The sequence below is a fragment of the Pogona vitticeps genome, chromosome 1, assembly GCF_051106095.1.
Source record: "Pogona vitticeps strain Pit_001003342236 chromosome 1, PviZW2.1, whole genome shotgun sequence".
NCBI classification, from domain to species: domain Eukaryota; kingdom Metazoa; phylum Chordata; class Lepidosauria; order Squamata; family Agamidae; genus Pogona; species Pogona vitticeps.
The window spans coordinates 16,288,738-16,308,018 of NC_135783.1; the positions used below are offsets into that span (position 1 = coordinate 16,288,738).

Below are 19,281 nucleotides of genomic sequence, written 5' to 3' on the forward strand. Positions count from 1 at the left end.
ATTTGACACAACTCTGGGAGGCAGTGGAAGATAGGAGGGCCTGGCGTGCTCTGGTCCATGGGGTCACGAAGAGTCGGATACGACTAAATGATGACGAAAATAAAGGAGGACATCACAGTATTGTTGATGTTCAGAGTAGTTACTGTGACAAACCCAGACCTACTGGGATCTATCACACAGTTACTAAGCTGCCACCAACCATTCCCTATAATAAGTCACACAGACCAGGGATGGATTTTTAAACAACAAAAGAATAAGGTTTATTTTAAATACAAACAGGGTAAATAAAACAATCAGGTGAATAAAATAAAGTAACGTGGCTTATTCTCACACACACAAGCATACAGTTTGGTTCACCTAGAACCTTTAACTTAAAGCACAGACCCTGAACCCATCAGTTCTGGCTAACCCACAGACACCTGAACTTATCAGGTTGGTACTCTGACACACAGTAGTACCCTGTCAGACACCCAGACTCCCACAACAGCTTCTTCTTCCCCAGCTGCTGCTTCGTCCCAACCCAGTGTCTCACAGTCTGTCTCAGCATCTCCTTCTCACCACCCAGGCATCACATATTTATACAGTACAGCCCCTCCTCCTGATGTCCCGCCTTCCACTCCCCATAGGATGGAACTTTCCCTCCAAACCCATGACAGACAGGTAACATCAGTGCTGTTATGTAACACCTCCCCTCTTTATAAGTTGTTTTGTAGGGGGAAAGCTAAGGTGCTTTTTCCCAAAAAACAACCTGTATAAAACACACAACACCAATTATACCTACCATATTATACTTACTTACATTCTAAGTTAAACATTTCAAATAGGCATTTAAACATTTACCATATACATTACATCAATTTACCTTTATTAATACAAACCAATTTAAAACCAGGTACATTTTAACTTTTTGTTTTCATTATATACATATAGTCCATGTTCTTTCGCCGTCTTCAGTCTTCAGGTCTTCTTGATAAGGCGTCAGCAACACAGTTCACTGACCCTCTGACCACCTTCACTTCAAAGTCATAGTCCTGTAAGTTCAAAGCCCACCTCATAAGTTTGCTATTGTGGGTTTTCATTGTCTTTAACCATTGCAATGGTGAATGGTCAGTACATAGAACAAAATGTCTTCCCCAGATGTAAGGCTTGGCCTTCTGGATCGCGTAGACTATGGCCAAACACTCCTTCTCCACGGTTGCCAAATGTCTCTCACCTTTTTGGAGTTTCCTACTCAGGTAGGACACTGGATGCTGGTCACCATTCTCATCCTCTTGGCACAGAACTGCTCCTACCCCGCTGTTAGACGCATCGGTGTAGATGATGAACTCCCGGTCGAAGTCTGGAGCACGCAGGACAGGATAGTTGATTAACGCCTCCTTCAACCTCTGGAACGCCGCCTCACAGTCGCTGGTCCACGGGATGCGGTCATCAGCCTTCTTCCTCGTCAGATCGGTCAGCGGAGCCGCAATCTCGCTAAACCTCGGGATGAACTTTCTGTAGTAGCCCACCAACCCAAGAAATGATTTGACTTTTTTCTTGGTGTTGGGTCTAGGCCAATCACGAACAGCTTCTATTTTGGCCTCCAGGGGTTTTATCATTCCTCCCCCTATCATGTGACCCAAGTATTTTATTTCTGGGCTACCCAGCTGACACTTGCTGGCCTTTACTGTTAGCCCTGCTGCACTCAACCTCTGCAGCACTAACTCCAGGTGTATCAGGTGATCTTCCCAGGTATTACTGAAGATCCCTATGTCGTCAATGTAGGCCACTGTAAAGTCACTGAGCCCTGCCAAGGTCTGGTCCATCAGCCTTTGGAATGTGGCTGGTGCATTTCTGAGACCAAAGCTCAGGACTCGAAACTCATAGAGACCAAAAGGGCTGCAAAAGGCAGTTTTTTCTTGATCCCTGGGATCAATTCTTAATTGCCAATATCCCTTTACCAGGTCCAATGATGAGATGAACCGACAACCCCCTATGGTTTCAATCAGGTTGTCTAGCCTGGGCATTGGGTAGGCATCAGGAGTGGTTACACGGTTTAATTTCCTGTAATCAACACAAAACCTAATGCTCCCATCAGGCTTGTCCACAAGGACTATTGGAGAGGACCAAGGGCTAGAAGAGGGGACGATTATGTTCTCCCTCAGCATTTCGTCCAGCTCCTTCCGCACCTTGTCCCTATAGGGTCCCGTTACTCGGTATGGGGATACTGCCTGCGGGGGTGCATCCCCTGTGTGGATCCGATGCATCACTCCCTTCACTATCCCCGGCTTGTTGGAAAACACCTGTTGATATTTCCTAAGCAGCATGTTTAGTTCTTGCTGCCGGTCTTGGGTGAGTGCAGGACTGATATTGACCTCCTCTGGGTTGTATTTTACTTCCCCTCTACCCTCCCAGAAGGGTAATTCAGCTTCCTCACTCTCAGCTGCTTTTATCGCGAATAAAACCCTCTGTTCCCCTCTGTAGTAGGGTTTTAGGGCATTCACATGAACCACCCTCCTTGCTTGGTTCTCCTCCTGCTCTATTAGGTAGTTCAGGTCTGACATCTTGGAAATGACCCTATATGGTCCTGCCCATTTGAGCTGCAGTTTATTCTCTCTGCAGGGCCTAAGCCAGAGCACTTCCTCCCCTGGGTCAAAGTGCCTCTCTCTAGCTTTGCGGTCATACCATGTTTTCTGTTTGACCTTCTGCGCTTGCAGGTTTTCTGCTGCCAGCTCTAGATTTCGCTTTAGGTCATTCATCAAGGTGTCTATGTAAGTCACAATGTCTTGTGGGTCATCCTGGGTGATCTGCTCCCAATTTTGTTTGATCAAATCAAGGGGCCCTTTCACCCGTCTCCCAAATAGAAGTTCAAATGGACTAAACCCGGTACTGGCTTGTGGCACTGATCGATAAGCAAACAAAAGGGATTGCAGCTTCTGGTCCCAATTGTTTGGATTCTCTGCCAAGTAAGCCCTAATCATGCGCATTAGAGTCCCATTGAACTTCTCAGTTAACCCATTACTTTCAGGATGATACGCAGTGGTTTCCTTGTGCTTAATTCCACAGATCTGCCATAAGCGTTTCATGAGCTTTGATGTGAACGATGCGCCCAAATCTGTGATTATCTCTGAGGCAAATCCCATCCTGGACATATACCCCACCAAAGCATCGGCCACTGTGTTAGTTTCAATGTTAGTCAAGGGTATGGCTTCAGGATACCTTGTGGCATGGTCCACAATTGTTAGAATGAACCTGTTCCCCCTCTTTGTGGCCTTGGGCAAAGGTCCCACAATATCCACCCCTATGCATTTGAACGGAGTGTCAATCACAGGCAAAGGGCACAACTTTGCTTTAGTCCTGTCGCGGTTATTCCCCTGCCTTTGACACACATCACATTGTTTACAGAACTCCCTGATCTGCTTCCCTATGTCAGGCCAGTAGAAATTCTGTGTGATTCTCTGCTGTGTCTTGTTGACCCCTAAGTGTGCAGCAAACATGTCAGAGTGCCCCCTTTGTAAGATCATGGGGCGATACTTTTCAGGTACCACCAGCTGACTTCTGATCCCATCTCCCCCGTTTGAGATATTCCTCAGGGTTTCTCTATATAAAATCCCCTTTTTCTCCAGAAATCTCACTGGGGTCTCAGGTGTTAGCTGGGCGTCAGTCACCTGTTCAAAACACTTTTGGAGAGTGGCGTCTGCCTTTTGCTCCTGTCCAAATCTGCTGTCTGTGGTTAAGGTTTCCACCACAGCTTCTGAACTTCCCCCACCTGCTTCCGTCTCTGGCTCATCATTACCCCCCTGAACTGTCCCTGTGGTGGCTTGTGAGCGTGTAATCACTAGCACCCGTTTCACATGTTCAGCCAGGTCATTTCCCACGAGCACGGCTGCTGGCAGAGTCGATGAAATCGCTATCCGCCAATCTCCCCTCCAGCCTTGAAAGTTGACAGGTACCTCTGCTACTGGCAGAGAGATTATCTGCCCCTCAATCCCTGCCACCTTCATGCTCTCATTTGGGATTATAAACTCCCTAGGAATAATATCTGGATGGCACAGGGTTACCTGGGAACAAGTGTCCCGCAGCCCCCTATACTGACGGTCAAGTATTCCTACGTCCACCCCGGCTGTCTCAAACAACTGAGAATCTGTTTTTACCAGCAAGCAGCGCTTTACCTCCCCAAGAGGACCATTTTCCTCAGCCTGATCAGCAGAGGTAGCTGTTCCAGACTGAGTAGTCATGGCAACAGGCTCCCTCTGTGACAATGAGCTTTGCTCTTTCTGGACACAGAACACAGCTTTTGGCTTGGTCCCACTAGAATTCTGAGGCACCATTCCTTTTAGCTGCTTTAATTTCTCACACTCTGAGATCAGATGACCCTTTCCCTGACAGAAATAGCATTTTCTAGTGTATTTGGATTCTCTCTCCTCTTGTTTCGGTTTTCCCTCCAAATTCTGAGGGCTTGGTTCCATGCCTGAGGGCTTCCCTTCACCATGGGCCCCTCCCCCTTGCTGGCTTTTCCCTGGTCCCTGAGAGTACTTGCTGTAGGTTTCTTTGGGTTTACCTACAGATTTCCCCTCACCCAAGGGCTTTCTTATTTGGGAGATAAAATCCGCGATCTCTGCGGCTGCTGCCACAGATTTCGGTTTCCTTTCCCTCACCTGGAATTTCAATTCCCCATGCAGGACTGAATAGAACTGTTCCAGGGCTATCAAGTCTTTAAGCTGTTCATAGGTCTCTGTTCCCTCCTGCGACAGCCATTTCTCAAGCAGCCTCACCAATTGGGCCCCCACTTGGGTAAAAGTCTGTTCTGGCTTCTTGGTGAGGGACCTGAACCTTTGTCTCAGCTGCTCTGCATTTATCCCATGTCTTGCGAACACCAGTTTTTTAAACTCTGCAAAATCTTTCATCCGTTCCTCAGGCATCTCGGCATAAACCTCAGCCAGGCTACCACTGATTAAAGAACGCATGATGGTCATCTTCTCAGTTTCCCTCACTGAGAAGTCCACAAACGCTCTTTCCACTAAGGAAAAGAACACCTCAGGACAATCTCCCTTGTGGTACACAGGGAATTTCTTCAGGTCAGCCTTAGACAATTGGCCTCCCTCAGAATCCCTATTATTATTATTGTTCTGGTTCAACAGTTCCAGTTTTCTTAATTCAAACGCCATTCTCTCTCTCTCCATTCTTTCTTCAAATTGCCGCTGTTTCTCTCTTTCCCTTTCCTCCATTTCCCTCACCCTCAGTTCATGCTGTTGGGCTAGGAGTAATTTTCTGAGTTCTGGGTCCTGCTCTCCTGTGCTGTCACCTTGCACTGAGCCAAATTCATCCTCAGAACCTTGGTCAATCTGGGGGTCTTTCACTCCACTCATTTCTGCCATCTGGCTTCGAGTCAAGGGCATAATCCCCCCCTCAGAACAGGCTGCTTTAAAAAGTCAAGCCTCAAAATAAAACGACCACTTTTTTTTCCTTTTTGCCTCAGAACCAGCTCTCCCTAGAGATTGCTGCTGTTCTTCAGCACTAAACTTGCAACAGTATCGAGTCAGAGCCTACCCCCCTCTGCTGGGCCTCTCAGCTGGCAAGCTAGCTCGCTGTTGCTACGCAGTTTTTCCTCAGCGTTTTCCCGCCAAAATCAGGCTGCCTCAGAGCACCTTAATCTAAGTCTCCCCAGTTGGCACGTTCTTCTACTAGTGCACCTCCCCGTGAGGTACACCTAGAAGATTACCTACGCGCCTCAGACTGTCCCTGACTAGACCCCCCTTGCTCTGGGCACACTTGCCAAGGCTTTGCAGGACCGCTGGACAACTGGACCAGTCGTATCCCACACGCTGGACACCAATCAATGTGACAAACCCAGACCTACTGGGATCTATCACACAGTTACTAAGCTGCCACCAACCATTCCCTATAATAAGTCACACAGACCAGGGATGGATTTTTAAACAACAAAAGAATAAGGTTTATTTTAAATACAAACAGGGTAAATAAAACAATCAGGTGAATAAAATAAAGTAACGTGGCTTATTCTCACACACACAAGCATACAGTTTGGTTCACCTAGAACCTTTAACTTAAAGCACAGACCCTGAACCCATCAGTTCTGGCTAACCCACAGACACCTGAACTTATCAGGTTGGTACTCTGACACACAGTAGTACCCTGTCAGACACCCAGACTCCCACAACAGCTTCTTCTTCCCCAGCTGCTGCTTCGTCCCAACCCAGTGTCTCACAGTCTGTCTCAGCATCTCCTTCTCACCACCCAGGCATCACATATTTATACAGTACAGCCCCTCCTCCTGATGTCCCGCCTTCCACTCCCCATAGGATGGAACTTTCCCTCCAAACCCATGACAGACAGGTAACATCAGTGCTGTTATGTAACAGTTACTGGAGGACTCGGGAGGGTTTGACATGCCCGTCCCCTTGGAAGGTGTGGGGCAGACAGTTGCCCTTAAAATCCTGTTGAATTCTGACTTCCTAGGTTTTCTCTTCAAATATCAAATCAGATGCTGTTTAGGATTATATGATGATGGTCCCTCTTTCAATCTCAGTTGACATAAGGTCCTTCCAGAGCCCAGAGGCAGAAACAGATGAAATCTCATCAGACAAGAAGCCGTCATAGACTGTACTATGAACTAGGACAAGGGCCAGAAACATAGGGCTCTTCAGATGTTCTCACAGCAGCCCTAGTCAGCTGATCTAATAGTGAAGGATTATGTGAACTGTATTCTAAATACATCCAGAGGGTCATAGTTGCCCATCCCTGAACCAGGGATAGAAAGTAACTTTTCTTAGGTGAATCTAAAACTATATTCTAGGGACATTCCCTGGGATAGATTGTTGGTGGAAGGCAATATTTATTTACTGCCAAATTCTTACAAGATTCCGCTCAGACCTAAGGGTTACAGTCTCAAACTGAACCTCGTCTGTTTAGGGCGAGGGTAGGCTGCTCAGTTATTTTTGTGCAGGGTAGGTCTAAGTGTTATCTACAAGGTTCCTACCCGCCAATGCTATAAATATTCAAACTGGAAAAGAACAAAGGTTGTGGCTACACACAGGGTTAAAACAAAAAAGGGGGGGAAATGTATTACAGATTGACATATGTACAGTCGAGTCACATGGGAAATGATTTTGTTAAAATTTCCAAAGAAATGTTTAAACCGGCGAAGCCATCATCACTATATATATAGAAATCTGACATGCAGAAGGATATAGATGCAAGAAAATAGTAATAAAATCTCATACCGTTACTTCCAGAAGGTAACAAAAAGTTGATCCAGATTAATGGAGTCATATTTTTTCAGAACAAGTGCAAACTTGGGCTGAATTCCGACCTGTTCAGGACTCCCAGGGGGTTAAAACCACCCCAAGGAGGTGGTGAATAGGGGAAGAAGCCTGTTGATCATGGGGGGATGGTGGTTACCCCCGTTTTATCCAGGAAACTCCCCAATCAACCAGCGGGCGGAAAGAAGGAGCTGAATAGCTCACTTGCAAGACATCGGCAGCCGGCAATAGAGAAGCGATAAATCAGCTAATTAACATTGTTGTTACCTCTGGATGAGATAATATTTTATAACTACAGGGGTGCCCTGCATAGCGACGTTAATCTGTTCCAGGATTAACGTCGCTATCTGGATTCGTTGCTATGCGGGGGGTAAAAACCCATAAGAACGCATTAAACTCCATTTAATGCGTTCCTGTGGGGGGAAAACTCACCGGTAAGCGAAGATTCCCCATCCGGCCGCCATTTTCGCTGCCCAGTAAGCGAGGGCAGGGTGTGAAAACGCAGCAGGCGGCCATTTTGGAACCGCCGAGCAGCTGTTTTCTAAACATCGCAATGCGAAGATCGGTAAGCGAAACGCTTACCGATCATCGCAATGCAATGTTTAGCCTATCTAAACATCGCAATGCGATTGCATTAGCGATTGCAAAAAATGTGTCGCTATGCGGATTCGCCGTTAAACAGTGCGCTCGTTACGCGAGGCACCACTGTATACTGCTTCATGACTATCCCTGAATGAGGTAGTCCCTATAACAGAAATAAGTGTCTGTTATTCTCACCACTTATAGAGCAGCGGTGAATCTGGAGAGAGGGAAGGAGATGCAAAGAGACGCAAAGAAAATAAATTGGACACTAATTAGACATTTCACTGTACTTCAAGGAAGGAAGTTTGGTATTACAGTGATGCCTCACTGGACAAAAAACCCCGCAAGACGAATGGTTTTTGCGATCAGGTTGGTGATTCACAAGACGGCTTCTTCTATGGCCGTGCTTCACAAGACGATTTTTTCCTCGCAAGACCGATGCCTCGCAAGATGAAAATAATTCATTCGTCTTGCAAGGTTTCCCATAGAAATGTACTGCAATGCATTTCTATGGGAAACCGCTTTTCGCGAGACGAAAATTTCGCAAGATGCTGCTGCTCACAGAACGAATTACTTTCATCTTGCGAGGCACCACTGTGTTTTGGTGTTAGAAATTTAAGAAATCTTTCTCTTAAAATCATTATTAACTACACAACTCTGGGAATTAAACTTATGTTATGGCTATCTACAGTGTTGGCAAAAAGCCCAGAATAATGACCTTGAATACTCTATGGTGGTCTTAAGCTTAGAAATTGTTTTGACTTCCCTTTTTTTCTGAGAACTGACTGAAGCATAGACAAATTAACCCTGGAAAGTCTCATCCTGCCAAAGTGGAATTTTTAATCTGTACTTTGCTTAGATCTGAACAAAGACCATTCATCCTGGAATATATATCTGGCTAATGTGGACCTATAAAATATTTGGATGTATCCTGGATTCTGAACCCGATTGGAAAACAGACTGGGACAAAATTAATACTGGGATGGACCACTTCTGGGGCTGGATTACAAAAGGCCATGAATACAAACATCAAGTGAACTGGACTGTCACTTTACATCTGAGACTGGATTCAAATGTAACCCTAAAGGTGATCAATATGGAATCCATTTTACATTGTTCACAACTACATATCCCATTTTCAGTACATGATTTAAACCACATAATCTGATCAATGACAACAACAATAATGATGATAATGATGATGATGATGCAAGTTCATAAATTGCACTGGTAGATTTTTTTTAATTAAAAACAACAACAGCCAACATTCAGACCAACATCTGTGGTGTGATCTTTATTTGCCGGTCATACAGCCGGAACCTTCTATTGCAACAGACGGTCTCCTGGTCCGCAGCTATCGGCCAGCAGAAAGGGCAAGCGCCCCGTAGATCTTTTTACGAAAGTAAAAGGGTAGTAAAATGCGGGCAGAGCTCCCATTTGGATAATCTCCTTTTGTACGTCTTGTATAAACACAAACTATTCAGTCCTCACAGCTGCTTTCTGCAACACAGTAATTGGTGTGAACAGAATTAATACTTTCTTTCTTTAATTAACATGTCTGTGCTAATCCAGGCTGGTCTAATTCTCTACATTTTGCCCAGCAAAAAAAGGAAATTGAGATGAAAGATCTGTGGAACAAACAGTGGGAAGTGTCTCAGCTCTAGCAGTTTACTAATTTGGGTGTCGTTTCCCCCTCCCCCCCTTTTCCCTCATGGAGTAAAGGCTGAAGACCGGAACATGACATGTTTATTGAACAGTAATGGCAACAGCTCTCTTTACAGTAACTGGTGATGGAAATATATTTTCCTGCAAACACTGGATCAGTGGGGAGAGTCTTGTTCCCCTCCTGACTCCAATGCACTCTGAATTGTGGCTAATAATTCTAAATATTCCACTGTATCACAAATCACACATGTACCTGGCCCACCAGATCTTCCCAGGCTATGCTCCTCCAGGTAGCTACCCTGAAGGAGGGCCATAAGTCACCTACAAGAAGCTGGGCCTTCTTTGCTGTGGCACCAACATTGTGGCACCAGCCTCCCTATGCAGCTGTGCCTGTTAATGTTTAGAAGTCTGTCTCACTGGGAACCTGCCGTTGGTGCCACTTGCCTTTATTTGCCAAGTGATTTTAACTCTTGGTATGTGTTAGTAGCTTGATGGTATGTGCTTTGTTTATTACTGCTGTAAACCACCCAGAATAGTGCATTGCACTAATGAGACAGTACATAACTCTCAGAAATAAATAAAACACATCCCAGGATGTCCTAGGTTGTTAAAGTGGTATCAAACAGCTTTAACTGTGTAGTGCAAATATATTCTGAGTGCTAGCGGGTATGCATTCATAAAAATCATAATGCATTCAGCCCTGTTCATATTGAAAATGTGCGGAGCCGTTTCATCAGAGTTTGCTGAAGGCCTGTGAAGGGGCAGCACTGCTTGGAAATAATCTTTACATTAATGCTAAAAATATTACTATTGCATTAACACAGGACGAGCAAACTGATTCATTTGATCTTCAAAAACAGTGTCTTGAAAGTAGACACTGCATTTTAAAATGCTGTTTTCAGAAGGGTAGGTGCTTCTGTTTGCTTGTCCTCCTGCTATCACATAAGAAATACGGAAATTTAATGAGACATAAGTGAAACACTAAATAATATTAATGTGTTATTTCCAACCTCTTTAAAAAGCACGTGTGATTATAGCTATCCAACTTACAGCTCATAGCTATATAGGTTTATAGCTATCAAACAGCCCACAGTGCACTTAAAATATTACATTTGTCTTAACTGTAAAATGTCCCAAGCCAGTTAGGCCAGTGGGTTCACAAAAAAAAAAAAAAATCACCAGAAGTCAATTAATAGGAATGGACAAAGAACTCAGTCTTCTTGGATACTCAAGATTGGGTGTGGCAACCATTGCCACCACATCTGCTTCAGCACTAGAGCAGTTTGTTATTTGGGTGACTGACTGATGGCCTGTCCATGTTGTTATGATATATAGAACTCTGATGGAACTCTTTGGCACGAAAAAAACAAAACTTGTCCACTTGTGTTTCAACTTAGAACAATCCATCCTTCCCCTTTAAGAGCTGTCCTGCATCAAACTGGCACAGGGCTATAGCATGCAGGTTTTTTGACATGATTTATTGAGATGCGAAAAGAGACAAGACGGAAGTGCTGTTAGTGGGTGCTTCGCCGGACAGGCTAGATGGCCATTTCCCTGCCCTGAAGTTACTCTCCCCCTAAGGGACAGGGTCCGCAGCTTGGGGGTGCTCCTGGACCCCAGTCGAACTCTGGAAGCCCAGGTGGACTCGGTGGCCAGGGACGCCTTCCTTCAGCTGCGGAAATTATACCAGCTATGGCCCTACCTGGACGAGCAGAGTCTCAGGACAGTTACACATGCACTGGTAACATCTTTTATAGATTATTGCAATGCACTGTATGTGGGGCTGCCTTTGAAGACGGTCTGGTAACTGCAACTGGTCCAGAATTGAACTTCATGGCTGGTGAGTGGTGGGGCCACTAGGGGACACATCAAGCTGATTCTATTTACATTACATTGGCTACCAGTTGCTGCTCGGGCCCATTTCAAAGTGCTTGTTTCAACATATAAAGCCCTAAATGGCTGGGGCCCTGGATACCTGAAGGACCGCCTCCTTCCATATGAACCTACCCGGCAGTTAAGATCTAGCCAGGGGGCCCTCCTGAAAGAGACGTCCCTCAAGGAGGTAAGAGGGATGACTTATTTATTTATTTTATTTTATTTATTTTATTTCTATCCCGCCTATCTGATCATATTAGACCACTCTAGGCGGCGTAGACTTGTAGACAAAGGGCCTTTTCAGCAGCTGCCCCCAGACTATGGAATGCCATCCCAATTGAGATTCGTCTGGCGCCGACGCTGATGACATTTCAGTGCCAGGTCAAAACCTTCCTGTTCCAGAGTGGTCATATCGACCAGATAGGTGGGATATAAATAGAATAAATAAATAAGGCTTTTAATTGAAATAATATCAACTGTGGGTCCTGATGGCAATTTTTAGAGTATATATTTTAATTGTTTTATCTTTTTTGCTGTATTTTAATTGTTGTAAGCTGCCCAGAGACCTTTGGATAGAGTGGGCAGCATATAAGTTAAATGATAATAATTTAACAAACAATAAAAGAACAGTCAATGCAGACCCCTAAATAAGTTCGGAGAGAAAAGGCATGGGAGGGGGCTAGGTTGATCCATGGGCTGTACTCACCCTAAGGCACCTTTCACCTTCCCTGGGCCAAATTAGAAGATGAAAATTTGGTTTGGGCTGCACATAAATTTGGTTTGGGCCGCATGGGGGGGCAGCCCTAGCCATCCTCTGCAGCCCTGCTCCAAGCACACTTACCGGAAGCTGCGCTCTCAGACAGCAGAGGCTTCCAGCTTCGACTCCGGTGGCTTTATGGGGCCAGGAGGGGGTCCACCTATTGAGCGGATGGCACAATGCAGTCACGCAGCCCCCCTCTCCCCTCCCCTCCCGCTCCTTCCTACCTTCCCTCTCTCCCCCCCCCCACCATTGTGACATGCCCTAGCCGCATTCTGGCCGCAAGTGCCAGTAGTGTAACTTGAAACTTTGGAATTTCTTTAAAAATAAAAAATTGCACTGGGCTGCATTATGAGCTGATCTGGGCCGCATGCGGCCCTTGGGCCGCAAGTTGGACAAGCCTGCGCTAAGGCAATGGGCAGAGTTGCAGAACATTATCTAGATGAAAAAGTACTGTGTTACCTTCTTTCTTGGCCTCTGTGAGGAGATGTAGGGAGGCAACACGGAACTGCTGTTCTTGGTGGCAGCCTCATGAATGACCTAAGGAAGAAAGGAGAAAACCAGTGTTCCCTCTTTGTAGAAAAGCTGCCTTGACTGGCAGTTGAAGCTTCCTTTAAAAATATGAATGGAATGGGGTTCTCCGCCATACCTGAGGTTGGCAAGACAACACAGGCCACGTGGTTCACACAGATCCCCCCTCCATGAGAGGATAAAGGGTTAGGGAGCTCATGAGGAACAGCTGGACAGCTGGCACTGCTGCTCTCCCCCCCACCTGCCCCCAATGCCATAGTTAGCCGTGAGGAGCCTAAAAAGGCACAACTGTGGCTTGCACCTTCTTGATACTACTGACAAGAGCTCCTACGGCTCAAATGAGAAACCTTCAGAACTCTGCGCAGCTCTGACATGTGAGGAAGTACTCAGAGCTACAGTTCCAAGCTTCTTCTGAGCAGCAAAATGGTGGATTTGGGTTGATAGTCCCATTTAGAGTAGACCTTTGAATCAATGGGATTTTTATATACAGTGGTGCCTCGCTTAATGAGCGCACTGTATAATGACGAACTCGCATAGCGATCCGTTTTTTTGGATCGCTAATGCGATCGCTCAACGTCGTTTAGATAGGGCGAAAATCGCTTTACGAAGATCGGTAAGCGTTTCGCTTACCGATCTTCGCAAAACGAAGCCTGATGATCAGCTGTTCGGTGGACAAAATGGCCGCCAGAAGCTCTGTAATGGCCGCGCGCAGCGTTTTCGCGCCCTCCCCTCACTTAACGAGGGCGTGAAAATGGCTGCCGGCCATAGGAAACCTCGCTGAACGGTGAGTAAAGGAGCCTTTTGGAACGCATTAAACGATGTTTAATGAGTTCCAATGGCTTTCCCTGTCCCGTTCAGCGATGTTTCGCTATAGCGAAGGTTAGTCCGGAACGGATTAACCTCGCTATGCGAGGCACCACTGTATGCTGATGCATCATTCAGTAGAGAATGCAACGATTCTACTCTGGCTGGAACCCACCAACTGGATTTCAGCTCTGGCCTGTGCCTGATCATCAATCATTTCCACAGTTGGCCATTGGGCATCTCAGATAGAAAGGGCTATGACTCTTTCCTGTTTGATCCAGACCTTTTGCTGCTTATGGTCCATTCCAGCACATGTCGATATCTTCAAGTTGTTTTTTCTGCTCAGCTCCTGTCCCCTAACTCAGTCCTAACACATACTTGTATACTCACATTTCTATCCCGTGCCAGATAACAAACGTACGTGACATTTTCTTTTACTTCCAAGAAAACTGTGGAGAGGACACAGAAGCCCTATTAATTAGCAAAAGCAAAATGTGCATGGTGTTCACTATTGTATTTACTTATATCATTATATACATAACAGCACTGATGTTACCTGTCTGTCATGGGTTTGGAGGGAAAGTTCCATCCTATGGGGAGTGGAAGGCGGGACATCAGGAGGAGGGGCTGTACTGTATAAATATGTGATGCCTGTGTGGTGAAGAGTAGATGCTGAGACAGACTGTGAGACACTGGGTTGGGACGAAGCAGCAGCTGGGGAAGAAGAAGCTGTTGTGGGAGTCTGGGTGTCTGACAGGGTACTACTGTGTGTCAGAGTACCAACCTGATAAGTTCAGGTGTCTGTGGGTTAGCCAGAACTGATGGGTTCAGGGTCTGTGCTTTAAGTTAAAGGTTCTAGGTGAACCAAACTGTATGCTTGTGTGTGTGAGAATAAGCCACGTTACTTTATTTTATTCACCTGATTGTTTTATTTACCCTGTTTGTATTTAAAATAAACCTTATTCTTTTGTTGTTTAAAAATCCATCCCTGGTCTGTGTGACTTATTATAGGGAATGGTTGGTGGCAGCTTAGTAACTGTGTGACATATCCCAGTAGGTCTGGGTTTGTCACATTGATTGGTGTCCAGCGTGTGGGATACGACTGGTCCAGTTGTCCAGCGGTCCAGCAAAGCCTTGGCAAGTGTGCCCAGAGCAAGGGGGGTCTAGTCAGGGACAGTCTGAGGCGCGTAGGTAATCTTCTAGGTGTACCTCACGGGGAGGTGCACTAGTAGAAGAACGTGCCAACTGGGGAGACTTAGATTAAGGTGCTCTGAGGCAGCCTGATTTTGGCGGGAAAACGCTGAGGCAAAACTGCGTAGCAACAGTGAGCTAGCTTGCCAGCTGAGAGGCCCAGCAGAGGGGGGTAGGCTCTGACTCGATACTGTTGCAAATTTAGTGCTGAAGAACAGCAGCAATCTCTAGGAGAGCTGGTTCTGAGGCAAGAAGGAAAAAAGTGGTCGTTTTATTTTGAGGCTTGACTTTTTAAAGCAGCCTGTTCTGAGGGGGGATTATGCCCTTGACTCGAAGTCAAGTAACAGACATGGGTGAAGTGAAAGACCCCCAGATTGACCAAGGTTCTGAGGATGAATTTGGCTCAGTGCAAGGTGACAGCACAGGAGAGCAGGACCCAGAACTCAGAAAATTACTCCTAGCCCAACAGCATGAACTGAGGGTGAGGGAAATGGAGGAAAGGGAAAGAGAGAAACAGCGGCAATTTGAAATAGAGAGAGAGAGAGAAAAAATTGCTCTGGAGAAAGAAAGAATGGCGTTTGAATTAAGAAAACTGGAAATGATGAACCAGAACAATAATAATAATAGGGATTCTGAGGGAGGCCAACTGTCTAAGGCTGACCTGAAGAAATTCCCTGTGTACCACAAGGGAGATTGTCCTGAGGTGTTCTTTTCCTTAGTGGAAAGAGCGTTTGTGGACTTCTCAGTGAGGGAAACTGAGAAGATGACCATCATGCGTTCTTTAATCAGTGGTAGCCTGGCTGAGGTTTATGCCGAGATGCCTGAGGAACGGATGAAAGATTTTGCAGAGTTTAAAAAACTGGTGTTCGCAAGACATGGGATAAATGCAGAGCAGCTGAGACAAAGGTTCAGGTCCCTCACCAAGAAGCCAGAACAGACTTTTACCCAAGTGGGGGCCCAATTGGTGAGGCTGCTTGAGAAATGGCTGTCGCAGGAGGGAACAGAGACCTATGAACAGCTTAAAGACTTGATAGCCCTGGAACAGTTCTATTCAGTCCTGCATGGGGAATTGAAATTCCAGGTGAGGGAAAGGAAACCGAAATCTGTGGCAGCAGCCGCAGAGATCGCGGATTTTATCTCCCAAATAAGAAAGCCCTTGGGTGAGGGGAAATCTGTAGGTAAACCCAAAGAAACCTACAGCAAGTACTCTCAGGGACCAGGGAAAAGCCAGCAAGGGGGAGGGGCCCATGGTGAAGGGAAGCCCTCAGGCATGAAACCAAGCCCTCAGAATTTGGAGGGAAAACCCAAACAAGAGGAGAGAGAATCAAAATACACCAGAAAATGCTATTTCTGTCAGGGAAAGGGTCATCTGATCTCAGAGTGTGAGAAATTGAAGCAGCTAAAAGGAATGGTGCCTCAGAATTCTAGTGGGACCAAGCCAAAAGCTGTGTTCTGTGTCCAGAAAGAGCAAGGCTCAGTGTCACAGAGGGAGCCTGTTGCCATAGCTACTCAGTCTGGAACAGCTACCTCTGCTGATCAGGCTGAGGAAAATGGTCCTCTGGTGGAGGTAAAGCGCTGCTTGCTGATAAAAACAGATTCTCAGTTGTTTGAGACAGCAGGGGTGGACGTAGGAATACTTGACCGTCAGTATAGGGGGCTGCGGGACACTTGTTCCCAGGTAACCCTGTGCCATCCAGATATCATCCCTAGGGAGTTTATAATCCCAAATGAGAGCATGAAGGTGGCAGGGATTGAGGGGCAGGTAATCTCTCTGCCAGTAGCTGAGGTACCTGTCAACTTTCAAGGCTGGAGGGGAGCTTGGCGCCTAGCAATTTCATCGACTCTGCCAGCAGCCGTGCTCGTGGGAAATGACCTGGCTGAACATGTGAAACGGGTGCTAGTGATTACACGCTCACAAGCCACCACAGGGACAGTTCAGGGGGGTAATGATGAGCCAGAGACGGAAGCAGAGGGGAGTTCAGAAGCTGTGGTGGAAACCTTAACCACAGACAGCAGATTTGGACAGGAGCAGAAGGCAGACGCCACTCTCCAAAAGTGTTTTGAACAGGTGACTGACGCCCAGCTAACACCTGAAACCCCAGTGAGATTTCTGGAGAAAAAGGGGATTCTGTATAGAGAGACCCTGAGGAATATCTCAAAAGGGGGAGATGGGATCAGGAGTCAGCTAGTGGTACCTGAAAAGTATCGCCCCATGATCTTACAAAGGGGTCACTCTGACATGTTTGCTGCACACTTAGGAGTGAACAAAACACAGCAGAGAATCACACAGAATTTCTACTGGCCTGACATAGGGAAGCAGATCAGGGAGTTCTGTAAACAATGTGATGTGTGTCAAAGGCAGGGGAATAACCGCGACAGGACCAAAGCAAAGTTGTGCCCTTTGCCTGTGATTGACACTCCGTTCAAATGCATAGGGGTGGATATTGTGGGACCTTTGCCCAAGGCCACAAAGAGGGGGAATAGGTTCATACTAACAATTGTGGACCATGCCACAAGGTATCCTGAAGCCATACCCTTGACAAACATCGAAACTAACACAGTGGCCGATGCTTTGGTGGGGTACATGTCCAGGATGGGATTTGCCTCAGAGATAATCACAGATTTGGGCACATCGTTCACGTCAAAGCTCATGAAACGCTTATGGCAAATCTGTGGAATTAAGCACAAGGAAACCACTGCCTATCATCCGGAAAGTAATGGGTTAACTGAGAAGTTCAATGGGACTCTGATGCGCATGATAAGGGCTTACTTGGCAGAGAATCCAAACAATTGGGACCAGAAGCTGCAATCCCTTTTGTTTGCTTATCGATCAGTGCCACAAGCCAGTACCGGGTTCAGTCCATTCGAACTTTTATTTGGGAGAAGGGTGAAAGGGCCCCTTGATTTGATCAAACAAAATTGGGAGCAGATCACCCAGGATGACCCACAAGACGTTGTGACTTACATAGACACCTTGATGAATGACCTAAAGCGAAATCTAGAGCTGGCAGCAGAAAACCTGCAAGCGCAGAAGATCAAACAGAAAACATGGTATGACCGCAAAGCTAGAGAGAGGCACTTTGACCCAGGGGAGGAGGTGCTTTGGCTTAGGCCCTGCAGAGAGAATAAGCTGCAGCTCAAATGGGCAGGACCATATAGGGTCATTTCCAAGATGTCAGACCTGAACTACCTAATAGAGCAGGAGGAGAACCAAGCAAGGAGGGTGGTTCACGTGAATGCCCTAAAACCCTACTACAGAGGGGAACAGAGGGTTTTATTCGCGATAAAAGCAGCTGAGAGTGAGGAAGCTGAATTACCCTTCTGGGAGGGTAGAGGGGAAGTAAAATACAACCCAGAGGAGGTAAAGATCAGTCCTGCACTCACCCAAGACCAGCAGCAAGAACTAAAAATGCTGCTTAGTAAATATCAACAGGTGTTTTCCAACAAGCCGGGGATAGTGAAGGGAGTGATGCATCGGATCCACACAGGGGATGCACCCCCGCAGGCAGTATCCCCATACCGAGTAACGGGACCCTATAGGGACAAGGTGCGGAAGGAGCTGGACGAAATGCTTAGGGAGAACATAATCGTCCCCTCTTCTAGTCCTTGGTCCTCTCCGATAGTCCTTGTGGACAAGCCTGATGGGAGCATTAGGTTTTGTGTCGATTACAGGAAATTAAACCGTGTAACCACTCCTGATGCCTACCCAATGCCCAGGCTAGACAACCTGATTGAAACCATAGGGGGTTGTCGGTTCATCTCATCATTGGACCTGGTAAAGGGATATTGGCAATTAAGAATTGATCCCAGGGATCAAGAAAAAACTGCCTTTTGCAGCCCTTTTGGTCTCTATGAATTTCGAGTCCTGAGCTTTGGTCTCAGAAATGCACCAGCCACATTCCAAAGGCTGATGGACCAGACCTTGGCAGGGCTCAGTGACTTTACAGTGGCCTACATTGATGACATAGGGATCTTCAGTAATACCTGGGAAGATCACCTGATACACCTGGAGTTAGTGCTGCAGAGGTTAAGTGCAGCAGGGCTAACAGTAAAGGCCAGCAAGTGTCAGCTGGGTAGCCCAGAAATAAAATACTTAGGTCACATGGTAGGGGGAGGAATGATAAAACCCCTGGAGGCCAAAATAGAAGCTGTTCGAGATTGGCCTAGACCCACCACCAAGAGAAAAGTCAAATCATTTCTTGGGTTGGTGGGCTACTACAGAAAGTTCATCCCGAGGTTTAGCGAGATTGCGGCTCCGCTGACCGATCTGACGAGGAAGAAGGCTGATGACCGCATCCCGTGGACCAGCGACTGTGAGGCGGCGTTCCAGAGGTTGAAGGAGGCGTTAATCAACTATCCTGTCCTGCGTGCTCCAGACTTCGACCGGGAGTTTATCATCTACACCGACGCGTCTAACAGCGGGGTAGGAGCAGTTCTGTGCCAGGAGGATGAGAATGGTGACCAGCATCCAGTATCCTACCTGAGTAGGAAGCTTCAAAAAGGTGAGAGACATTTGGCAACCGTGGAGAAGGAGTGTTTGGCCATAGTCTACGCGATCCAGAAGGCCAAGCCTTACATCTGGGGAAGACATTTTATTCTGTGTACTGACCATTC

The 19,281-nt window shown here is 46.5% G+C and overlaps 1 protein-coding gene across 6 annotated transcripts in view; it reads right to left on the reverse strand.

The window, feature by feature from the left end:
• Nucleotides 1–233: 233 nt before the first annotated feature.
• LOC110079575 (uncharacterized) overlaps nucleotides 234–19,281 on the reverse strand; it is a 70,135-nt gene continuing 51,087 nt past the window's right edge. For 4 of the 6 annotated variants that reach the window (XM_078382730.1, XM_078382723.1, XM_078382728.1 and 1 more), the window contains 2 exons: nucleotides 12,604–12,681; nucleotides 234–9,344 (listed from right to left, as the gene is read on the reverse strand). In XM_078382730.1, coding sequence (XP_078238856.1) covers nucleotides 951–5,378 — 4,428 coding nt within the window. In that variant the 5' untranslated portion in view covers nucleotides 5,379–9,344; nucleotides 12,604–12,681 and the 3' untranslated portion in view covers nucleotides 234–950. Of the gene's footprint in view, nucleotides 9,345–12,225; nucleotides 12,302–12,603; nucleotides 12,682–13,866; nucleotides 14,013–19,281 lie in introns of those variants that run through there. The other 2 variants (XM_078382735.1, XM_078382737.1) reach the window with 2 other exon arrangements.